Source organism: Manacus vitellinus, unplaced genomic scaffold (assembly GCF_001715985.3).
Source record: "Manacus vitellinus isolate BGI_N305 unplaced genomic scaffold, ASM171598v3 scaffold_21_pilon, whole genome shotgun sequence".
Taxonomy (NCBI): Eukaryota; Metazoa; Chordata; class Aves; order Passeriformes; family Pipridae; genus Manacus; species Manacus vitellinus.
In genome coordinates, this window is record NW_021939546.1 from 10775333 (window position 1) to 10795776 (window position 20444).

Consider the following 20444-nt stretch of genomic DNA (forward strand, 5'->3'; position numbering starts at 1 on the left):
CCACTCAGAAGCTATTCAGCACAGAATGGGAAGGAGGAATGAAATCTAGTAGGAAGGCCTGAGGAAGCTGCCACTAATTCCTCAGATGTAGAGAGAGGGTCAACACACCTTCTGGCTCCCAAATGTGTTTGAAATCCAAGGGTGGTTTTCTAGTGGGTGTCTTGCCACCAGAAGGTAAGGGAATCCTTCACCCTTTCTTCTCTGCTCCTTTAAAACTGGATTGCTTGGCAGCTCCTAATCCTGTAGATAGCTATTTGTTCACTGAGTTTTCTCACACCAGCCGGGAAGCAAAGTCCTTCTGTGAGCTTTAATGTATCTGTGTGTTTTAATAATGTATTATTGTTGATTTTATACAAATATCACTATTTAGGAACTTCAAAGTCTTTGGTTTTCCCCCACCCTCCAGACTTTACTTCTTGCTGCTGCTGTTGTTGACACTTCCATGTGTTTCAGCCTTGGAGAAATAAATATTTGTTTAGCTCTTCTCCTGCTGTGCCAGCTCAGTGCATTTGTTTAATGATGAGTTCAGTTCAGCTTTGCTTTAGGGAAATATATCATCCCAGAAAAGCAAGAGACTCATTTGCAGACAAGCTGACCTGTGTTCTTGCCCCTCTCTTGCCACCCCATCCCGCTTTTCCCCAGATTTGAGTTTGATTAAATAAATGTGCATGCAAAACTCCAAGTCAGTTGTGGGGAGGAGTCAAAGTTTTGCCTGTTTATTTCTCCACTCCATTTACCCTGACCTGAAATAGTGAGTAGAAGGTTGGACTCCAGCAAGTAGCTGCTGTCATTACCTAAATTTTCTTTAATCTGTAATTTTCTTCTTATCATCTAAAATATCAAATCACATTTTGTCTTATAATATTTGCTTTAGAGCCAAGCCCAAGCCTCTGTTTCAAAACACGTATGTGTTATGTTCTCTCTACCCCAACCTTCTTGAGTCAAATGAGAGATTATACTTTTCACTCAAGACATCAAATTGGTCTATGCCATCAGATTTTTTTTTAAAAATGAGGACAATTTTAACCTCCAAAATCTACATTTGTGCACCTAAATGAAGGTTCAGCTTCTTTTTATTCCTGGAAATGCAGCACTACTTGGCAAAGAAATGAACATGGGATTTTATTAATGCCATTGCCATTTCAAGTAATTTTGCACAGCTGAAAGTGGAAGTTTTCTATTAAACAAACAAAACACCAACCAAAAGGAAAAAAAGGGGGAGAGAGAGAAATATCCCCAAAACAAAACAAAAACCCTCAAACCCCACAAAATAGCATTATAAAAATACAAACTCTGGAAAGATCCAAATTTTCTTTTTTTTTTTGGCCTTTTACAAAACCTTCTTCAAATTATTTAAGCTACTTATGCTTCACTTCTGAAATACGGCAAGTATAATTTTGCCAATAACTACATTCAATTTCTGCCAGAAAGCAAAAATCACTTCAGTGAAGTAACACATCAGACTCTCTCTTCATCTGTTTCCAGCTGATGAGGTTTCAGCCTATAGCAGAGATTGTTTGTTATTATATTTCAGTGCATGACCTGGCACTTGTGTGGCTGAGTTTCATCTGACTACAATCACTCTGGCCCTCAAAGTCATCCCACTGTTTTTTTATTTGTATGATATTCAGAACCTCCTCCATAATGATGATTCATTCCAAAGTGTGTCATCACCAAATTTTGTTGGCATGGTTGTCCTTAACCATGCCAAGAACTGTGATGAAAATATTATGTAAGATTTATCCCAAGAATCATCTATGAGGAATTCTACTCATAACCTTCTAGCCTGATTAAAATTATAGAAAAAAAGAAAAGGACCTTATGTGCAAACTGTACCCCAAAGACATGAACTGTACTCAGGAAATACTTGTACAATTTTTTTTTAAACATAGTTGATGAGATTCCATAATCTTCATAGATACTCTGTATCAGTAAGTCTCCTACTCACTGAAGTACTTCTATCCCTAATGTCTTCACTGAGTCACTTCTCCCACATTTTCTTTGTTTTCCCTGTGCCAAACACAGACAGAGAATTAGCTCGTTCCCTTGTGAGTGATGCTTCTGCACACAAACCCCAATATCGTGTCCTGACACATTAGTTGTCTCCTTACTTTGAGCTGACTCCATCCAGCTGATGCTGTCATGCATTAAAAGTTCCACCTCAGGCATTTGTTTGAACACAAAGCCCTATCCTCTGAAGGCAGTGTTCACTTGACTTAGGAAGCAATCCCCAGAGCATGATCATCTTCCTTTATGTTTCTGAAATTTAACTGAAGACAAAGCTTTCCTCAGTTTCAGGGTCTCAGCAGACTTTTGAAGGCTTCTTTTGCAGGAAGCCAGAGAACATTCCCTCTTGTAGACCTCTTCAAGTATTTTATTGCATGTATCAGATTAACAGTTAAGTTCCCCAGCATTCCTTATGAGTGCCTTACCTCCCTGTCCCATAGGTATTCAGAATATCCTGAAGGCTTCTGTCATGTAATTTGGTGGAAATTATATTATATGTACGTAGCAGAATGAATTCTGTGTACCAGTTACCACAAAGCTAAATATTATGTTACCACAAAGACAAGTTGCATTTGGAAACAACTATATGTAATGCTAATAAGAAACCCAATTCCATCTTATTCTAATTAACCTGGAAAACCTTCCATTTTCCAAATGAGAGAAACTTCAAGACATTCAGAATGTTAATAAACCCACAGGTATTTCCACTCTTTATATCTCCTGGCATACACTATTCATCAAGAATTGTTGCTCATTTCAGTCTGAGTCTGATTTTTCTCAGCCTAGAGGAGTTTAACATTTTGAACCACTGCATCTAATTTTTTAAATGAAAAGGAAATCTTCTTTTCCCTGGTTTTGGTAAGAGGTGGAATTCCTAAATATTGACAATGTGTTAGCAAGAAAAGATACCAGCCTTAAGGCTCCTTAGGAGGACACAGCATAGCTCAGAGAATTCATCATGGGCACAATGACTGAACAGTAAGCTATGTTAAGGGTCCTTTGTGTTCACTGGCAACATAAAATTCTTACAGCAGGAGATATTATGACCTTTTATACAACAGATCCAAGTTGGATCTTTTTTTTTGTGTGGTTGTCACTAGTTTGTGCTGAGCCTAGACTGGCTCAGTCTAATGGTTATAAGGTTTGTGAATAGAGTCTGAAAATCAAAATGAAATCAGAATCCATTTTTCTGTCTAGCTGGTAGGAACAAGCTCTGAGACTTCAAACAACCTGAAGATGAGCTGCCCTTTAGTGTCCAGATGTCATGCCTTCAAAGGAGAGCTAAAACTCATTTATGGAAATACTTGGAGTCCTTCCCTCCACCCCTCAAATGAATAGTCATAAAGCTGTAGGGTTCTTAAAGCCAGATCTTCAGTAATAGCACAAAATACTGCCTTTTATAGTGTGCTGATAATGCTGTAGAATAGTGCAGTATATTTTTCCACCCAGAGAGCAACACCCAGTTAACATTTAAGTTAGTGAAGTGGAAATTTCTGTGACCTAATTTAAGAACCAGTCAAATGTCTTAGGTGAGAAAGTTTCACCAAAACGTAAATGCCACTGTATTTCTGCTTTGATTAAGAGAGTCCAGGTTAAGGGGTGGGGAAAAATGGTTATGATACAGGGGAATGCAGTAGAGAAGAAGGAATCCAATATCCAAGTAAGAGTACAGCTTAACTTCTGACCATGGGGCATCTGGAAGGCTCGCTTTCAATTCATGCATATGACAGACTTGCTTTGTGTTATCCAAAAAGGGAAGGAGAAAACCTGATATAACTAGGGAACTGAGATCAATTTTGTGGAAGTCTGTGAGGCATTATTTACAGTCTGTGTGCCAGAACCATGCTTCCTCTCCAGGCCATAATCAGAAAACAGTTCAGTCTCCTGTAGCGTAAATGAGATTGGGCAATGTGAATGAAGCTGTTTTCTCTTTTAACAGACTCCTTCCACTGTTCCACTCCTGAACTCTCTTCATGTCCCTGTGTTTTTCCTCCTGCAGTCCAGTACATCATTCAACAGAGATGCTGTGAAAGCAGGGACAGGCCGGCGTTTCCTTGGCGGGCTGTTAAATGATACATCCTACTGCTACACTCTGGAGGTCTCGTTCTACAGCTACATATTGGGTGGACCTGCTTCTGCTGTCCCCTACACAGAAGAAGCCTGTATCCTTTTGAAATCCATCCTCCCCTTGCAGCACATACGAACTGGGCACTTAAGGTAAATACTTCTATCTCACTAAAGAGTTTGCTGAGATGGGAACACACAAGTGGAAATGTGAGTCTGCTCCTGATGCTTTAATTTCCCTCATATTGATTCCCCATACTGTGGAAATTCAAGAAGAAAAAGACATTAGATCAAATAAGCCATTTCCCTCTTGTAGGAGATTGTCTCACGCACTTATTATAGAAACTAGTCCTGGAGAGCCTGTGATCCATTCCCTTCCACAGTCTTCCATTTCTTTCTTCATTTCTCTCCTTATTCTCTCATTATCCCTGTGTTTGGAGTATTGTTTTAATAGCAAGTTGAAAGTGCATCCTTGGTACTGAGTTAAAACATCTTCTCTGCCTTTGAACTGCAGCCAAAAGGCTCTAAAGGATCCATTAGGTTCTGCAGCTGCCTTGGGGACAGATCTTTAATGCCAGTTGACAAAGAAATGGAAAGCGAATTCCGAAAACAAAACCGACAAAGTTGTTGGCATTTTTGAGTGCTCAAATAGAAGCAATGTTTCATTCCTCAAAAAACACATATCCATCTGGCTATCTCAATGTATCAGCCATTTGTAGAATTGTTCTGACTGGTCTCATGATCTGCTTTTATGTGTTTCTTTTTCTTTTTGTCACTATGCTCAATCAAATAGCCACTGACCATACTTCAAGCTTGGGTGTTTTATTTCATTTTGTCATTCTATCTTGGCAGCTTTTGAAATTTCCACAGGTTTAGAAACACTGCAGAGGGAGAAAGATTAGTTGTGATTGCCTATTTACCTCTCCACTGCATTTTGGAAGTCGGGGAAGCTTTAGTGTAGCAAGGGGGAAATTTTCATATGAGGCATAATTCTTCACCATCCATGTATATGTAGAAACTGTGAGGCAATAAGATTGAGAAACAGGGAGCAGGGAAAGTAACTGTTATTTATTTGGGGTTTCTGGTTTGACTTCTCCACTGAAAGAGAAATTTGGGGGCAGGAGGGGGATAAATATATTAAAGTGAATTATCAGGCTTGAGCATTTGGAATACAAGCTCTTTTTTGCCCGTAAGGTTAACTGTTTCCAAGGAACAGCTTTGTGCCAAAAACACCTATGTAGTATATCTTGCCACTGAGGAAAAAACTTTCATTGCTGTAAGGTTTAGCTATTTATTTTCTTGAGTTGGCATTTTGGTATTTCAAGAACCCATGCCTTGGTTTCACCTTTAATTTTTTTCCTCACTTAGTGCTCATTGTACTGACAGCTGCTTATTTATCTTCCTTATTTATCAAGAACAATTTTTACAGTGAGGAAAGAGCCCCTATACGAATGAGATTACGATTCCCTTGTATATGTTTTTCTTCATGATTTGTAGTTTGTGCTGGCTTAGTTTCCTTTTCCATAAAGATTCTTGGTTTGTGCTCCACAAGACAGAAGTTTCACGTGTGGGTTCTAACATCTCTATTTGCTTGGCTTGCCTTGCCTTCTTCAGGCAGAGCTGCTCCATTCTCAGCTCAGTCATTGTGCCCATCAGCAGCTGGAGCACAGAAAACAGGCCCCAAATCAGAGATCCTTCTTGGAGGTGATGTATGGAAAGCTCAAGCAGCAGCTTGATTTCTACAGTTATAGTTTCACCTGGCTGGCTGGAACAGGAGAAGTTGGTTTTGACTGGCCTGGAAGACAGCAGGCAGAGGATGCCTTTGCCCATGGATTATGCTCCACTGGCATCCTGCCCTGGTAGGTTTTATTATTTCCTTTTCAATGAAGGAATTCTATCAGAGTGCTGCCTATGACAGCTCTTCCTCACATGTGCGGTTTCCTAGTTAGAGAAAGAAATGGAGCTGCTTGAAATAGTCTCTAGACTGGCCTGATCCAACACAGGGGTAGCCACTGCATTTGTGTGCATCCTATCCTGGCAGGGGAAGAAGTTTCACATCACTGAAGTGCCTATGATCAAAAGTAAAACAATTGCAGAGCATTCCAGTTTAGTCTGAACAGCCCTTCCAAGCTATTTGAAAGTCAGGGATTAATTAATGCTCAAATTTTTTAATGGGCCTGAACCAAAGACACAGGCAGTCAGTGCCTATTGGCCTCCAAGGACAGGGCTGCTTCTATTAACTATCCAGCTACATGCAGGCAGCAAGCAAATAAATGAAGAAAATACAATGAGCCCAAGAATGGTGAACTGATAGGGCAAATATTATGGAAATCTACCTTCAAAGATATATTTCTTAGGACTTTTTTCATCCCACTGTGATGCTATTGGGTTCTGTGGGTTGGTGTGTTTGTTTGTTTGTTTTCTTTTCTACAGAAACAGAATCAGGGAGGCTAGGATTGTTCAAAGCTTCTAATGTTGGATTAAGAAGTGGAGACTGAGATTCAGCCTCAAATTCAGGGGACCCTTGGCCTTAAAAAGAGACTACAAAGCAGATCACACTCTTCATTCAGAACTAGTCATACTGGCTCCTTTTAGAGAACAAAGCAAATTAGGATCTCCAGGTCCTATAGAAATATTAATTTAGCCTAATGTTGTTCCTGTTGACAGGTGAGAAAACTGAAAAAACCCTGAATAGTCTTGTATTTGCACTGATGGCATGTAATTATACCTGTCAGCTTCTTTTCTTTACAGCATTTGTGGCAAATAAGATCACTACCCCCTTTCATGCCATTATACAAATGGATTAGGTTTGTTGGTGGGTTTTATACATCTCTTCATGTTTTCCAGGTTTTACATGCTTTCTCTATGATCCATAAAAACCTCTGTATGAGAATGCAATAGATATATTTCTGCAGTTGGTATGATTATGAATTTTGTTCAGACTTGGGGTGACTGAAACGTACTTTGCAATTTTTGAGAGAAGTGGATACCTCACATGCATGAAAATGGGACACAGACTTTGATGACTGTTTGAATTCTGACATTGTTAGTGTGGACAGTAACTTTTTTTTAATAAGAAAAGTAAGAAAATTTTTAAAAAGGATGGGATGGTATCATTAGAAGTGAAAATCAGTTTTAAATTACTCCAGTTAGTATGATTGAAAGTATTGTAAATGAATTGGTTCAGAATTTAGAGGATGACACCTGACATGTTCTATAAAAACAAATTTACCACTGAATCTGCACTATTTAAATGAAATCCAGGAGGGAAGGATCTTCCTTCAGTCTGTGCAGGGGGTGTATGTTTGGGGCATATATGGTGGGATAAAAGTACTGAATTTCTGACCTCTTCCAACACAGAGAATTAACATGATTGCATGGATGTCTCAAACCTCGATTAGCATGATCACTAATGGTTACTGCTGAAGTGTCTCTTGTATTTTCATCTGGCAAGCAAAGCACTGCATCAGGTGTAGCTTCCTAAATGCCCTGTTATACATTCCTTAAGAGGTATGTGTGTGCCTGGTGGGTCTGTGTCTAACTGATATGTACCTGGTGTATGAGAAACATTAGGGATGTGTTCTGTAAGCCTGGCTCTGCAGAATACCCTACGATAACATGTGCTGCAGATAACAGTGAACGGACTCTGTTTCAAAGGCATAATAAGAGGATTGTAGTCTTGTCGGTTACTTGCCTGGAAGTGGACACAGAAATGTTTAAAACCCTTCTCACACATGCACACATTTGGTGGTAACTGATTAAAAAGGCAGCACAGCAACAGTTAGCTGAGCACCAGGTGAAGAAGCTTTAAAATGAGCTGATATGCTTCCATTAAATTCCATGTTTTACTAGGCATTTACAGGGCTTATGACACAGGGCTTGTAAACTGCTCTGTAATGCTCACCACCAGCAGCTCAGCTGCTGAGCTGTCTCGGTGCACACCAGCCTCATGGCTGGGCAAGGAACAAAGGATAAAAGTGGGAGATGAAGGATGAATCCCCAGCTGTAGGACTGAGCACTGCCCTGACAGTGCACCCGGAATTGCTTCCCACTACAGCTGTGAGCAGCAGCCATCACAGCCTGACCTGAGAGCAGCCAGTAAAGGACTCTCACATCGACAGCTTTAAAATCTTCTATTGGATTCCTTTATTAGAGTGTTTGAACTGGATCCTCGCTGCAAAGCAGGCAGCCCATAACAGATAATAAAAGGTTTTACTCTTGCAAAGTCTAGCCACAAGATAGGAACATGGAAACGATGGAGACCTGGCAAGAACTGGTATGCTTGTAGCCTGATAGTTATAGGGGAGAAAAATCATCAAGGTGGGTGAGTGCCAGTGTTGTCAGCATGTCCGTGGCATTTTGTGTATTTTAATCTTAATTTCAAGTTTCCTTCAGATGAGGAAGGCCCCCGTCCAAAGGTGGGCCTTCAGTCATTTATGTGTAGGGCTTTACTCATTGAAATCACTTCTGAGTGGAATAGGAGACTGGAACCCTGGATCAAGGGTTTAGTGGAACAGGTTTACTTTGTACATCTTTTCTAAGCACATCACCTCTTTGATTTAATGGCCTCAATACAGAAAATTAATTTAATGAAACTTCTTTTGTAAAAAAAAAACAAACGAAAAAAACCACCCCATTTTTGAAATCATGGGTGAAGAACACAGAAGAGACCTTACTAATATTATCCCCAGGTAGATCTTTTCACATTACAAACAGCTGAGAGATTATGTCAATACTTAAAACAGTATAGCGAATCAACTTGCTAGGAAATCACTTGGCATTTTCCATTTCTCTGAATGTACTGAATTGGAAGCTTGCATCCCTTAAACAGGCTGTAGTTGCACTGCTGAACCCTCTCCCCTATTGTGGTCATAAAGATGTATTTATGTGGCTACAGCCACAGAATAAAAGCTTGGATTGACTGGAGTCTCTTCAGATGCCCAACAGGATCTCTCATCTTGGACTCCTGACACAGTTGGGACCACTGGGTTCATTCTTATTCTTAACTTCAAGCAGAGCATCTGCCTGCTGCTTGACTGAGGACTTGGGTAGTTAAATCCCCTAGAGGAAACAGTCATTTGCTTACATCCAGATTCCTTTTAAAGAGTACTTGGATCTCAGTAAATGCCTATCCTGGGGAAAAGAAATCTGTATGCAAACTACAATTCCAATAAAAGCATCTATAACTTTTAGAGCTTCATGGACCTGCGAGTCCCTTGGGGCAAATGTACTTGGTTATTTTGGGCTTTTTTTAAATTTCTTTTTTTGGCAACTGCCTGTCCTGATCCTCCTAGCTCTGCTAGTGATATCCTTAAGAGAAGATCCTCATGAGCCAGATTATGGCACTTGCAGCTTCATTCCCACCCAGTAAAGGCAACATTACTACCAAAAGCCAATGAGGTATGAAAGGCTGTGCTGATAAAGCTGAGGGAGCTCTGCAGACGTTATCCAGTGTAGTTTATGTTTGAACTTGAGCTAGAGCTTGTTGCCAAGATGATTTCAAAGTATATCAGGCACATACTTAGGAAAAGACTTCCAGAGGTCTACATGTCCATCCTTCTTCTGCTAAGCTTCTAGAAACAGGGTCCTTTCTGTGTCTTGCAAAAAGTGGTATTGATCCTAATCCTTCAGGTTTTCCTAACAGCGACCTCCTTACACATCTTCTCTCCATTATTTGGTTATTTCTTCGTACCATGTCTAAGGCTGTCTTGGAGGAAAGGAAACAAAATCCTCTGTCAGCTCCCCAGTCTGTGTGAAAGTGTCAAGGTTTACAACCACAATTTCAAATGCTCTTAATATTACTGGAAGCATAGAGTTAAATTATAGAGTTGTAAAGTTACTTTATAGTGATAATGCTGTCAAGCATCAATATCTCTGCCCCAGGGCACCATGGAAACTCAGTTAATGATATAAGAAGCTGATATTTTTCAGGGTTGCAGCTGTTGGCTCATACCCAGAAGGAATCTGTGTGTTTGTTCATATTGGGTATATACAGTGGGACCTGCTCAAAGAAAATTAGGAAACGGTGAAAGTCTGTTTAATGAAGTGCAGTGGAATGAAGGTACAAAGCAGAACATGGTGTTGCAGTCGGCACACCTCTCTCCCTCACAGGATTCAAGAGAGTGGACAATGCTGTACATGAATACTTCTTTACTGTCAGAGAGGGTGTTTGTGGGGGAGAGTTTATATTTATATGTAGATTTGTTTATCTAGTTGCCTGTAGCTCTGACTGCATCAATCTATGCAAATACTGTCCGTGAGTATCAGTAATGAAATGGAAATTAAGGCAAGTGACTACAGTCAACTAAGAGAAATGTATGATTTTTGTAATGGATTTCTTAGGGTCTGTATCTCAAAGTGCTTTGATAGCCTCAGATGAAAGATGCTATAAAAGTGCAAAGTGTTATGAGAAAGGTGGCTTTTTCTTTTAAAGAAAGAAATTTATTTTTTTTTTGCTTAAATATGGAATATCAGTCTTGGAAAGCATCTTCAAAATGCTTCCTGGGGATTTAACCATATGATTCCAGTTACCTTTTGGCTAGGAGCCAGGTATCAAATACCATGCCTGTAGTTGAGGAAATGGTCTTGCATTTAGCTGCTGCAGGAAGAGTGGTCTCGAGTAACTGGCTCATTTCTGTGTGTGCTTTGCATGCTGCCTGCATGGCTTTCTGTGGGGAAGGAGGGAGAGCAGGTCAGACTCACAGGCCTGTTTTAAGTAGAAGTGAGCTTGTAAGCTGAAGATCTAATCTTGAGGGGAATGAAGCATCAGAAGTACTGAAAGCCTATGGGTCCTATCACATTTTAAGGCACAAATTAGACTGAGCACCATGGTTTGCTCCAGGGTCATGTTGTCCTGAGCACTGTAAAGGAGGTCCCCATGAGGATGCAGATTAATGTTCTTCCTCTTGTGTACAATGGTGTCTTTCCCAGGGATACTAAGGCACGTGGAAGAGAACAGATGTGGGATCAGAATGTAAGCAGTGTGCATATCCAGACCTATAGAAATGCTCTCAAGTCAGTTTTAGACATAAATGCAGGAGTTTGTCTTCTTTGAAGAGCAAGAAGACTTCAGTAACTGTGAGCCTGGACTAGGGAATTTGGACAGGTTGACTTGAGAGCCATCAATATTTACAGCTTTAGTTGGGAACAGGGAGCCTGTGGACAGTGGAAGCATAAGCATCTTAGAGACATGTGCAAATATCATCCCTGCATCTCACTAGCTGTCTTCAACTCACTGCTGGTGGAGGATGTGCTCTTTAGCCTAGGTGGGGCTGTATCCAGTGACACAGGAAGACTGATACTCATAAGCCAGACAAGATGAGGAAGCTCAGCCCTAAAAATGTTCTTATGTCCAAAGCAGCCTTTGGGGCCTCTGTTGAGATGCTGCATGCTAACTGGCACCAAACTGTAACTGAGGTTTTACTGACTGAAATCCTCATCAGTGATTTCCATTCAAGCTATCAATGATCCTTGGCCTGCAAGCACAAAGCTCTCTAATTCAAAAGGGTTTTGATAATTGCATTGAAAAAAAAAAAAGTCGCCAGTTAATACTAAAAATTGTTACATTTTTCTGTTAGTATTCCTTCTGTAGACAGGAAAAAAAATAACTTAGACCAAGGACAAGTGATGCTTTTGCTGAATTCTTGGAAGGTGAAGTTGATTACATAAGTGATCACAGAGTTGTGGCTAATAGAAGCAAGGGGGGAAGATCCCTCCAGACACTGCTGCTATCCTTCTTGGAACTGGCTTTCAAGGGTTTAAATGCCTCTCTTATAAACTTGCTTTTCCATAAACTTGTATTTTTCCTTTGTCTTAGAAGCAACTTAGACAAAACTAAGCGTATAGAACTGATTGTGAGGCTCTTGGGTGCTCAGAACACCATACAAATGCTATTAGATTCCTAGTTAGAATAATTCTTTGGTAAATGTTAAATTCCTATTAGTAACACTTGCTAAACTTAAGTGCAAAGGAAAGGGCAAAGCTAATCTGAAAGGCAACGGAGAGCAGGGCTTAAAAGATATTAACAATTTGTTGGAAATGTCTGAGGGGAGTGGTTATTATAACTAAAGACTAATGTCTGTGGGTTGAAGACTTAGGTTAGGAAAGGGCTTTAGCCAGTGCTGTGCTTAGAAACTTTCCCAAATGTCAATGGGAATGAAGAGAAAAAAAGCCATTTAGAATGAGGCATTTTTCAAAAAGCAATAAACAGCAAAATTGCAGTGTCTCTGGGACAGGTCTCTGCTTTTCTGCTGGCCTGGAGTGGTGGTGTTTGTGTGTCTCCATATATGTCTGCTTTTTGCCCTTCTCTGTGTCTCTCCACTTCTGGCTCAGTCTTCTCCCCTGTGCCTGCCTTGTCTGTATCCTCACCATCTTGATGGCAATTTTAGGTCGTTAGCCCTACCCCTGCCTTTCTGGCATCTTATCAAGACTTTTTGCAGGAGTTGTTTGATTAATCAGATACACCAAGTCTCTGCTTTTTTGTTCACTTTTTACTGTCTTTCACCTAAACTATTTTTTCTTTTTTATTTTGCTACCTAAAGGCTCAGTAGAACTTATTGGTGATTAAAGGGAATTCTAGGGTGGGAGAAGTAGTTATTTTTTAACTACTACTTCTTCAGTCCCAAATACTAATATTATGAAAGGGCACCAGAGATGTTTTTTAAGAAACTTGGCAAAGAAACAAGCTTCTTTCTGTCTGTGTGTCTGTCTTTCTCAGCTGCTTGACCAATTGCAACTGAATTTGACAGTGATAAAGGTCTCAGTGATATTACATTCCTATGAGTTTCATGAAAAATAGCTGGCTGAATGAGCAGAGAAACCAAAATTAATCTCTCCAGTAGGGACAGCTGCATCTCTATTGTTAGAAACCAGGGGAGGACAGTAGGCATGAAAGTCACAGGAGGCAGATCCAACATCTCCTTTTCTTTCTGAGCATGTCCCTGGTGAGTTGAGACTTCACTCTCCTTTTCTCTATACGCTTTTACCCCTAACATCCCTGCAAGCCTTAACAAAGGATGTCTCGTGGCATTCTGAAAAACAGACTGCATCTTCCCCATCATACCATTGCTGAGATAAGCCAGAAACCTGTCAGGTGCAGTTCATAGGTGAAGAGAATACCCATTTAAGCCAAGGCCAATACATGCCCACCCCAAACCAGCTATGTTTCTTGTTACCTAGAGGTGAAACTTTGTCCACAGTTCAGATCCACAAAGCCAGAACATGTCTCAGACTGAAACTAAAGATAACCTGCAGCTTTGATCTAGTGTTCAGAAACCTCTGTGTTTTGACAAGAGCAGGATGGGTCTGATTCTCTCATGTCTCATTTCTTAAGAACAGAACAGCCAAGTCAGTTCAGATCAAAACTAGTCCTCTGTAGTGTCTTGTCTCTGACAGAGGCCAAAATAAGGTGCCTGTGAAGAATTTAATAACAGAATAAGCATATAACTCTTTCCCCTGAATATTCTTTGGTTTCCAGCAATTAGTGGTTTGGGGATCCCAGAGCCAGAGATGTTAAAATCATGAACTCATTTAGGTTGGAAAAGACCTCTAAGATCATCAAGTCCACCACTAAACCATGTCTACATGTCTTTTAAATGCCTCCAGGAATGGTGACTCCACCGCTTCCCTGAGCAGCTTGTTCCAGTGCCTGACAACCCTTTCGGTGAAGAAATGTTTTCTAATACCCAGTCTAAACCTCTCCTGGCACAACTTGAGGCTGTTTTCTCGAGTCCTATCACTTGTTATTGGGAGAAGAGAGCGAGACCCACATGTTGATTATGTCTGAGCTAACATTCAATGGATTTGTCTCCCATGAACCTGTGAACATTTTTAACATCCACAACATTCTGTGCTAGGGATTTCCATAGTTTAATAAGATCTTGTTTGTTTTTAGCCTGCCACCTGCAAGCTTTATTTTGTGATTCCTAGCTGTTACACTGGAAGCAGCACTGGCCCCCTCAGCTGCCTTTATTTCACATTTGAAGTCTCATAGCCAACGGAGTTATTTATTGTCTGAGTACTTAGCCTGTACATCATAAGCAGAAAAATATTACCACATCAGGTAACCATGTCTAGAGTTGGTTTGTCATCTTATATTTTCTCTCTCGTTATACACAGCTGTAGGAGTTGCCAAGCAATGGAGAATCAACTCCAGTGACTCTAATGGCAGAATTGGTATTTGCTGTGTGATTTTTATTTGCGTTCAGGATAAATCCCACCCTGGTCGCAGGAGCAGCAGGTATAAGCATCAACTGAAAGATAAAGCTTTCTGTTTCAAAATACACACTGTCAACAATGTGTGTTTGGTTCCTGATGCACTTAACAGTCTGTGCTTGTTCTCCTGTACTCTTCCCAATACTTAGGAGGGATTCAGAACTCGTTAAATTAACTGAATTTCTGTTCAGGATAGGAACCAATGCCTGTTGGAAGAATTACAGTTTTGAAAACTGCAATATCCTAAATACTTTGCTTTCTGTCATTATGATTGGTGTGCATCACTCTTCCCAGCAAACCAACTTCTGGATAACTTGCTCCCACAGTCAGATTGCATTCAGGGTTCTGTCAGGCTGGTTATTTCTTTTTTTAAAACTAAGCAATCCTTATTAAACTAGCATCTGTCATCAGACACCACTAAAGACCAAATGATAGGTGACAATCCATTCTTCTTTTCTCCATTGTCCAGTCCCTCAAGAAATTCAGTATGAATGTTAACTACTGAAGACCTCTCAAGTAGGTCTCTTCGTCTTCCCTTCAAAGAGGGATCTGCAGGGCAGCGGAGTGTCCTGTGTAGCAAAAGCTCACACTGGGCTGGTTTCTGTAGACACTTGGCTGGAGCAATACTGGGGGACATATGCAAAGTGAGATCTCCTCCAAGCACATCAATACATGAAAGATCTCAAGCTTCCTTTCAGTAAATCCTTAAGCAGGCTGTTCAAGTGGAATGTAGCTGGTTTAATCAAGATAGGGGATGGAAATGGCTGGGAGGATCCAGTTGTCTTCCTAATGTCTTTCTAGAGGAGAGAGGCAGCTGGACTGCTAACACTCCTAGGTGAAAGCAGGACTGCATTATTCTGCAAGCCCAAGGGGAGAGACTTTACAGTACTTCAGTCCCATTATTCCTGTTTTCAAGCCTTTTCATTGCTGAGTTTCTGTGGATTTCTTCAAGGTCTGATAAGTGGCTGGTTCTGTTGGCAGAACACAGCTTCAGGCTCCTTGTTTCTTCCTGTGTAGCAGTAATACCTCCACCTGAGAAGATGCCCATGACTGCCTGTTAGCAGTCTGACAATCTCATATTCTTGCTGTGATACTGTGAAGATTTGAGACTGGGCTATTTCTGGGCCAACAGGGTTTTCATCCTAGTGTTCCTCCCTCCTTACTTAATGATTCCTCTTTGCACTGCATCCCTCACATTTCTGCCAAGTAGAATTTGTTGCATTGACTTTCTTTCCAAAGCCTGCCCAGAAGGACAGCTTTCCTTCAGCCAGGACACAGAAAGGGCCTATGTCTCTAGAACCATCAATATTTTTCTTGAGATGATAAATGAACTGCCAATAAACTGAGGCAGCTGCCAGATCCATCTGAGAAACAGATCTTCAGACCCAATTTATCCGTGCTTGGTTTATTTATGTGTCTGAAAACTTCTGGGATGCAAACAGAAGGATAACCACTCTGAGGCAGCCACTTGGATGGTCTAGATGGATGCAGTGGGAGTTTATGGACTGGTTCAGATACTTTAGCTATTACTTTGTGCTCGCCTATCTCAAACAAGAAAATGGCTTCAGATTCGTCATAGGGAACACCACAGAAAAGAAACAAAGCTTCCAAAGCAAGAGCTAAATTCTCATACCTGCTGTATCATTCAGTTTGTTTTTCTTCATCTCTTCTGTTCTTTCTTGCCTATAATTCAGGTTTTTGCATAATCTATGAAATTTGTGTTGTCAGGATTTTTCTAAGGAGATGAGGCATGGCTGATTGCATTGTGCCTGGAGGGGCGGGACCAATTTACGTGCTTCAGTGAGTAAGGTTTGTAGAGAGACCAGTTTGGATTTGAACCAGATGATACAGCTGGGAAAAGCAGGAAGCCTCTGTGTTTAGGATTCTTTGCAGGGCAACAGGGGTGTCTGTGCATTTCATTTACATTCACCCTAAAATTTCTGAGCCCATTTTTTTTGTTTCAACCAGCAAGAGTTCTCAGTGGTATTAAGTCTGGGCAAGTTTGATGAGAACAGGCAGCTGAGCAAAGGAAAGGGACTCAACTAATGCCTCTGCTGGGGGCAAGGCTGGAGCGAGTGTAAATGTTACTGCACACCAGAGGGTCTGTATGGGGGAGTAACTGTAAAATGCTCCAGCACAGAGAGAATTTCAGCTGGCACATGATCGATATCGCTGAAGGAACCTGGGTTACGGACCTGTGTGATCCAAGAGCACCAGCTCCAGCTCTTTGCTGACAGGGGGACTCAGGCAAGCCCAAGGCAGCAAAACCAGCGAGGATGAGCGCTCGGTGTCAGCTCTCGGGAGCAGAGAGGAAGGCCCGGCGTCCCGATGCCTCTTGGCACCTCCCCGTAGCTGTTCCGCAGGGCAAGGCTGGTCCTCCCGGGGCGGTCCCCCCTCCTCGCCCGGGCCAGCAGCGCAGCGCGGCTCCCTCTCGCTGTAGCTCAAGTGCCCTCTTCTGGCACCGACAGCGCCGTTCCTCCACTGCAGCCGACTGAGGAGCAGTGGATGTTTTCCTGATGTTTGCTGAAATCAGGAACAAAGCAGGTTTTTTCTCCCTTTGCTTTCCCTCTCTGTGCGGACTGCCCTGGCAGCGATAGCGGTTGGAGGATACAGGGCATCCCTGTTTTACCAGTCTGTCCAGGTCTAAGTTTTCCTGTGGCACAGAGCTGTGAGGGGATTGTGTTTGCATCTGAGCTCATTAAATAAAGATACTTTTATTCTCTTTTGTCTTTTCCCCCCCTGCCTTATCTGTATCTGTTGTAAATCTGTAGCTATCTCGATTTACAGATTGGGGTGGCCTTTTCCTTCTCATGTTCTCTGCTCTCTGTTGTATAAATCGTCTCTTGGCTATTCTTGACCTGTTGATGTCAATAGTTTTCACCATGAATCCCAATGGGATCTAGATTTGACCTCTATCGATTACCAAGAACTGCTTGGTGATGAAATGAGGGGAGAGGGGAACGTGCAGCTGCTGTAGGAGAAGTTCCCATCCCGCCTGGAAAAGGAAAGTTTGGATCCACTTGCTAATGTCAGTTCAAGGTTAGCAGTACACAGCACAGCAACTGCATGTGTCTGCAGAGGGATTTAAAATCAGCCTTAAGAAAAAGGAGTTTCCTGCACTGCTTTATCGCATCAGTGACCGTCAGAGGCCTTTGCATGTGCTTTGGATTCTCCTCTGTGTTTAAGGAACATTTCAAGCCATAATTGATTATAGCTGAATTTGTGTTACAAAGTAGAGAACAGCAGGTCAGGACATTTACGTTACCAGACGAGACTGAGCCTGATTCCCATTTAGATCCTTTACAGCAGAAGGGTAGTGGTTTTTTGCCCTGGTTACAAGCAGTGTCTCAGCTATCAAGTACAATTCTGTACTTATTGTAGGCTCTCTGAATGCAAATCCCTAACACATAAGCTGGATTGGCATAAACCACTTTAGGAAGCATACATACAATTTGTACTGCCCTCCACTGCCTTTATGAGGAGTAAGAGGAGCTGGAGTCAAGATTGCCAGGTTTTGCAAAGTGCCGAGCTGAAAGTGAAAATCCAGCTTCTCCCTTCAAGGTGAAAAGGACATCAGAGATTCTGGTGGTTTTGGTCTGCCCGAGGATCTACCTGCAGTGGTCCCTGCTCTGTTTTACAGACTTTTAAACTGTCATATGCTGATGTTGTTTTTTCCAGGTCACTTCACTATTAGTTTAATAAGGTCTTGGGACTGAAGTTCAGGGAATGTGACTTCTAATAATGTGATTTGATTTAAACTCTGTGCTTGTGTTTCATCTTGCATGCCTTCTCAGTCCCAGTTAGAGGGAATTTAGGCAGAGATGGTCTGTGGCTGTGGATAAGAACAACACCCTTGCACCAAACCCAGGAGTGCAGGGACAGGTAAGACCACATGCCAAGAAGTGATGATGAGACAAGCTAAGAGTTTCCAGCCAATACAAGCCAAGATATTAAAGTAGTTAATGTGAACAGACATAACTGAAGAAATAGACAGTATTCAAAATTTTCCTTATGAATTTCAATGTGATTATCTGAAATATGATATAAGGATAAAGAGAACATAGTTGTCCTCTAACATTTCATTTTAAGGCTGCTGCTCTGCATAGAAAAATTTATACATGTGAGTGCATGCATACATTAGATATGCATATATACCATAGCTTTTTCTTTCTTTTCTTAAGTATGTTTTCAAGATTCATGAAGGAAATGAATTATGACAGCGAGAGAAACTCGCAGGCCTCTCTTTGTGTGGGGGAGGTCCAAGCCACCACAGCAGTGAACAAAGATGCCCCTCTATCAGGCCTCTGCAGACAGACCTGGAATTGGAGCAGCCCAGAGTAGTGGTGCCGAGAAGTTGGTGCGATAACAAGGCAAAGCAAAGTGTAACCTAACAGGATGACAGCACAAGGCACCAAAAATAGGTGGCTTTTGTATGACTATAATAGCACCACCTGCTTTCAAAACGTTAGTCATCCTGTAAATGTGTCCATTCCAGCGAATATCCTTGTGGGAGCTGACACAGAAATCCATAGAAACGAGGCACTGAATCTGAGCAGAGAAAAGGAGAAGGGAGCGGGGATGCATGAGGCTGAAAGGAGCTGCTGGCGGGGGAAGAGGAGCAGCCTGGGAATGTGTGTGTGGGTGTGCATGGGGTAGCACAGAAGTTCACATGCTCTTGAAGGGAAGAATTTGTTTCCTTCTCATCAAACCTCAGTCCCTGCTGCTTTCTTTGATTTTTCTCTAGCGGGGCCAATCTAGGCACTCAGTGATGATAAATAACCCAGTATTACAAGGTGACATGCACAGTGACACGATAATATGGAGAGAAAGAGAAGAACCCAAAGGGACATTGTTTCTGTGCAATTCATTTATTTCCCAAGTGTGCTCTGCAGTGCAGGCAGTCTGGGAATCCTGTCCCACCGGCTCCATCTGCAGCCTGGTGAGGGGCCTGAGGGGAGCTGGACAAACCTCAGACCTTGCTGCCATAACCAGTCTCTCAAAAAGCTGTATTTTTCCTGTGAGCTTTGTTTGCGGTGACCTTGGTAGGATGCTTCAGTCCTGTTTTGATTGAGGGCCTTTTGGGACCTCATGTTTGATCTGAGGTTAAGGGGTCGCTCTGCATGTCACGATACCTGTGCTCGGCTGTGAACTCCCGCTACCGTCTCCCTGCCTGGCCTCGGGTTGGTCGCACCATCTCCCTCCCCACATTTCCCCATTAGCAGGCTTTCAGCTTTGCCATCATAACAGGTTTTTTTAGCATTGCATTTCTGTGCAATTTCCTGGATTTTGTCAAAGCAAACTGAGAGCAGAAGTGGTGTTGTGCTGACACGCTCAGTGCATCAGCAGGGCTGAGCCTTCAGCTTCCCCGAGCAGGGTGCTGTGTTTGGGCTCACAGAATAGCAAGTTGTCGTTCTCTGTTGGACCAACATAAGGAAAGAAAAAAGGAACATTTTGACAGAGGGTTTTCTGGCCATTTACTGGTGACTAGGGATGTTCGTGGCTCTGTAAAGAGCTTGCAGACTCGGTGCCTGTCCTTTCCTCTCCTAGTTTTTTCTTGGATGAAAATGCAGGACAGGAGAAACGGCGTTGTCTAGACAATGACACAGTGCTAGGACACAGGCTAGTGAGATAAAAGGAAAATGGAACAGGCATACAGAGCAAAGTGATTTGCCTAAATCTGCACAACCAGATCTCCTGACTCCTTCACTCTCCCTCCTGTGGCTTCTCCTTAGGAGATGAAGTTGATTGATTGAAATTGCCCTTTTTACTGATTACCATTTTAATAATCTAACCAGTTATGTCAGAAATCCAGCATGAGGGGTGGGGTTTTTTTGGTGCAATCTGTTTGTTACTTGCATTTCTCACAGGTGGGCACCAAAATCAGACTAGTTGGGTACTCTTTCTATTTACCTTTATGTTTGTGTCCTTGTCATTCAGGTGTAGCATAGCGTTACTGCTGCATTCTCACACGATAGGGGAATATTCTTATTACAAGGAAGAGAAAATTAAAAACAAAACCAACCCTCTCCCAGGAAAAAAAACCAAAACAACCAACCAACCAAAACAAAACAAAAACCACAAAACAAAAACAAAAAACCAAACCAATCTTCAAAAGCAAATCTTGATCTCATAGGTCTTGTGTAAAATCTCTTTGCGTATCT

At 41.8% G+C, this 20444-nt stretch overlaps 1 protein-coding gene across 1 annotated transcript in view; it reads left to right on the forward strand.

The window, feature by feature from the left end:
- AGBL4 (ATP/GTP binding protein like 4) overlaps positions 1-20444 on the forward strand; it is an 895196-nt gene that overhangs the window by 804209 nt on the left and 70543 nt on the right. The window contains exon 11 of the mRNA XM_018072022.2: positions 4007-4169. Within this exon, the coding sequence (XP_017927511.1) occupies positions 4007-4169 (163 nt within the window). The remainder of the gene's footprint in view (positions 1-4006; positions 4170-20444) is intronic.